We start from the raw sequence: 4,700 nt of genomic DNA on the forward strand, positions 1-4,700 counted from the left end.
CAAGCGACTCAACAGCACATAACAACAACAACAACACATCTGGAAGTTCGATAATTAATAAGGATGACAGAATGGAGAATCCATGCCTTTGAGTTGTGGTTTTGGAAAAGAGCACTGGCTATCCCATGAACTGCCAAAAGAACGGATATGTCTTGGAGAAGATGCAGCCTGGGTGCTCCCTGAAAACAAAAATTGTGAAACTTCATCTCACAAACTTTGGGCATGTTGTTAGGAGGAACAAGTCTTCAGAAAAGGACCTCATGCTTGGAAAGGTGGAGAATCAGTAAAAGAGAGGAAAACTCTCAACAAGATTGATTAACAGAACAAAAGCAGGCTTGAATGTGTCAGAGGTGATGAAGGCAGCACAGGATAAGTGAGGGTTTAGATACTATGCTCATAAGATTACTACAAATCCTAGTCAACTCGATAGCACTTAACAATAATATGTGTGTGTGTGAAAGAGGATAACGAACAAAGAGGGCCAAAGAGGAATTGACACCGTTGAGTAATATGCTGTTAAATAATATTGAACATCTCATAGGTTGTGCAGAAATTATCGAACAATAACATTAATACTACATGCAAGCAAGATTCTGCTGAAAATTATCCAAAAACGACTGGAGGAACACATCAACAGAGAACTTACAGATGTGCAGGCTGAGTTTCGAAGAGTTCGTGGGACTAGGGATATTACAGCTAATGTTAGATGGATCTTGGCAGAAATCAAAGAGTACCAGAGGAATGTCTATCTGTGCTTTATTGACTATGCAAAGGCTTTTGTCTGTGTGGATCACAACAAGCTGTGGCTGACTCTGAGAAGAATGGGAACCCCAGAATATTTGATTGTGCTTATGTGAAACCTATACTTGGACCAAGTGGCAGAACAGAGCAGGGAGACACTGCATGGTTCAAAACTGGGAAGGACATCCACCAGATATGTAGTCTGTCTCCATACCTTTTCAATCTGTATGCAGAACAGATCATCTGGGATGCTGGGCTGTACGAGGAGTAATGTGGCATCAGGATTGGTGGAAGATTCATCAACAACCTGCATTATGCAGACGACACAACCCTGCTTGCTGAAACTGAGGAGGATCTGAAGTGCTTGCTGCAGAAGGTCAAGGACTGCAGCCTTCAACATGGATTGAAGCTTACCATCAAGAAAACAAAGATTCTCAACACTGGGCCAATTGGCAGCATCAGTATGGACAGTGAAGAGATTGAGATAGTTAACAGCTTTAGCTTCCTTGGCTCCACAGTCAACACTGTGCCATCCAGTAGTCAGGAAATCAAGAGACAAATTGCACTGGGAAAGTCAGCTGTCAGGGACCTCTCCAGAGCACTAAAGAGAAATGATATCAGGCTGGAAACTAAGGTGCATCTGGTCTGGGCTACAGTCTTCACAATTGCGTGCTATGCATCAGAGAGCTGGACAGTGACCAGGGATGACAGAAAGAGAATTGATGCGTTAGAGCTGTGGTGCTGGAGAAGAGTGTTGAATATACGAAAACAAACAGGTTTTTCCTGAAGAGGGTGAAGTCAGGCTGCTCCTTGGAAGAAAGGATCCTGAAGCTTTGTCTGACATACTTTGGGCATGGTGCAAGGAGAGACCAGTCCTTGGAGAGGGATGTCATGTTTGGGAGAGTGGAGGGAAGGAGAAAGAGAGGAAGACCCTTGATGAGATGGATCAATTCAGTGATTAGAGTAGTGGGAGTAGGTGTGTTGGAGACAATGAGGTTGGCATAGGATAGAGCAAGCTCTTGTACATAGGGTCGCTATGAATCACAAGCAACTCGATGGCACATAACAATACATAACATCACAGATTACCAACAAGCAAATTTGTCTTGGAGGAGGTGAAGCCAAGATGCCCCTTAGACTTGATGGCAAGACGTATACCACATATTTTAGGTATGCTTTCAGGAGGGACTGTCCCTTGAGAAATACACCATGTTTGCTGGAGGGAGACCTTCAAGGGGATGACAGCTGGGCTCAAAAACAGCTATCACCATGCACGGGAGCAAGAAGCATTGTGTTCTGTTGGGCACACTCAATGGCACTCAAAAAAAAAAAAGAGTGAATTCCATCTGAAACAAACAGTGCCTGCACGCCAGGAGCCCCATGGACATCTGTTCTCAGAGAGGACCCAGTGTGATCCCACAGGACTCCTTTGCCAGAGAGTGGCTAGCAGGCACTGGGTGGCAGAGATGCCACTTACCATACTCAGAGTCCTTGAAACAGGCATCCAGGTGGTCCTGCTCCTCGTATTCGTCTAGGTCCATACTGTTCTTTGTGGCCCTCTTCAAAAGCCGCTTCCCTGAACTTTTGCTGCTGCTCCCATTCTTCCGGGCGCTATGGGCTGCCAAGGAGTTGCCCTTGGCTTGGCCAGCACCCCAGGTTGGCTGCAGGCAGGAGTCAGAGGCCTGTAGGTTGGCCATGGACAGCATCCCCTGGATTGCCTCTTGTGTGCTTGGCGAGGCTGGGGGCTGGCTGCGGGCACAGACAGATAGGTCCACATGAGGTAAGGGGCATGATGCTGATAAGGGCCCACAGGATGGCCAGGCCACTTCACTTCCCACTGGGCTCAGGTCATAAAGGTGCTGGTCTCAGGTGAGGCAGGCTAGAGGCTGATTCAGAGAAGGGTATGGGATGGAGAAACACAAGAGGATTCTACCTTGGAGCTCCCACAATGCTCCCCATGAAACAAAACCATACCAAACCTCCCTGGGAAAGTAGGCCTCCCACTGTCCACAGCATTCCATGGAGAGCCTACCACCATGTCTACCCCAGCCCAGGCTGCAACTGCCATGGAGCACCTTGACAACTATTACCAATGTGACTGCGGCTGCCATGAGGAAGTACTTTCAGCAGAAACAGACTGCCCAGGTCTATAACCCCATTCTGGTAAAAGCAGAGCATCTCCCTAGTGGCTCAGGCATCCCTCTGCCCTCCACCTCCCCCAATCCCCCTATCTCCTGGGTCTGTTCAGCCCAAGGAAAGAGGGACTCCCAGAAGTGCTGAGGTTGATGGTAAAGATTTCACAAGGATCCCAGAGCTAGGGAGGGTGTGCTCACTCCATGGCCCCGCAGTAGCAGCAGCAGCAACAACAATCCAGCCCTCTGAAGGGCAGGACCTCTGAGAGAGGTCCACAGGAAGTAAAACTTCAATCCTTCAATTAGCATTGCAAATTTGCACCTCCCCTACAGCAGTAAACTCAAAACAAGAGTTTTAAAAATTAACCTGATTCCCTTGTGCTCCTCAGATGTTTTTCCAACCATTGAGTCCCTGCACAGTATAAACAGACCATCAAAAACCAAGAGGCCTCCTCAGGGCAGCAGGCAGCATATGGGGGTCACATCAATGTCTGCAGAGCTGCACTAAGCAGCCACTGGAGCGCCTTACCTCCCTACCCCCACCCTTCACCATTTGTAGGCTGCGCACATTCCCTGTGGGACAAAGCTGGACAAAGCATTAGGCTCTCTGCCCTTCCAGAATTCCAGGGGCCACCTGGCTAGCCCTCCTGCTTGTTTCTCATCATGCTTGGGCCTTAGGTCTATCTGGTCTCTTCTGACCTTCTTCATAGACCTCACAGGGGCCCATGGTTTCTGGAGACCCCCACCCTCACCCCAGCCCTAGGCCTGAATCATGTACGGAGCTCACAACCAGTCATACAAGGTGTCAGCTCTACCTAGAACACTGGCACTCCTCACAAAAGTGTTCTAGCTGCAAGGAGGAACCCTAGTACCAGCAAAGCCCCCTGTACAAACAGTGGACAGGGAGGGTCCTGAAGGAAAAGGGAAGCATGGTTCATGTATTTCCCAAAAGCCTGGTCTAGTCTGTGCTACACCTTTGTCCCAAAGTCTAAGGCAGATCTGGACCTCGGAGAAAGCCTGAAGAGATCCTGCCCTAAACAGCTGAACCCAGAGCACAGCAAAAACCTAAAGTCACATCTCTTCCTATGACAAGAGTACTCCAGCTGTCTGTGAATGCAATGCCACATACAAAATAGTTCTTTATGACAGGAAATATCATAATTGGATTCAAAAAAGGCTCTTTCCAATCAAGCCCTTAATCCCTCTCATTAGAGTCATATTTATCCCAAGAATGGGGCTGCTTCCAGGCACCTACTACCCATCACTCTCACAACAACAATACTCCTCAGACACTCTCAACCCCCATCTCTCACTGGAGCAGTTGATCTTCATCCTGGACCACAGGGAGTATAACCAGTGCTTTGCTTTTAGAAACTACAGAGCCTTAAAAATGAAACCAGCTCTCATCAGAGGTTGAAGACAGCTTGGCCAACATACAGGACTACCCCTACCATGACAGACAGACAGACAGTTGGGCCTCTGCAAACCTCCCAGCTCTATTTACATTGTCTGCAATCAAGACTCATTAATAATAAGTGACAGGAATGCAAAAGGTGGAGGCAAAGAACAAGTAGTCAGAAATTATAGATTTGGTAAAAGAAAAACTGGATTTTGTACAATCATTTTATTCATTGCAAATATCTACTTTAAAAAATACAAAAGGCTCTACAACCAAGAGAAGATAAAATAGATGAATGGGACCTTCTAAGAATCAAATCCCTATGCACATCCAAAAACTTCTCCAACAGGGTAAAAAGGGAAGCCACTGACTGGGAAAAAGTATTTGGGAATGACATGTCAGATAAGAGACTTATATCGAGAATTTAT

General features: G+C 47.0%; 1 protein-coding gene across 1 annotated transcript in view; it reads right to left on the bottom strand.

Moving 5' to 3' along the window:
- PHF2 (PHD finger protein 2) overlaps positions 1-4,700 on the bottom strand; it is a 166,701-nt gene that overhangs the window by 6,261 nt on the left and 155,740 nt on the right. The window contains exon 18 of the mRNA XM_006901937.1: positions 2,219-2,490. Coding sequence (XP_006901999.1) covers positions 2,219-2,490 — 272 coding nt within the window. The remainder of the gene's footprint in view (positions 1-2,218; positions 2,491-4,700) is intronic.

Source organism: Elephantulus edwardii, unplaced genomic scaffold (genome assembly GCF_000299155.1).
Source record: "Elephantulus edwardii isolate Elephantulus edwardi_28Jun2011 unplaced genomic scaffold, EleEdw1.0 scaffold00352, whole genome shotgun sequence".
In the NCBI taxonomy this organism is placed as follows: domain Eukaryota; kingdom Metazoa; phylum Chordata; class Mammalia; order Macroscelidea; family Macroscelididae; genus Elephantulus; species Elephantulus edwardii.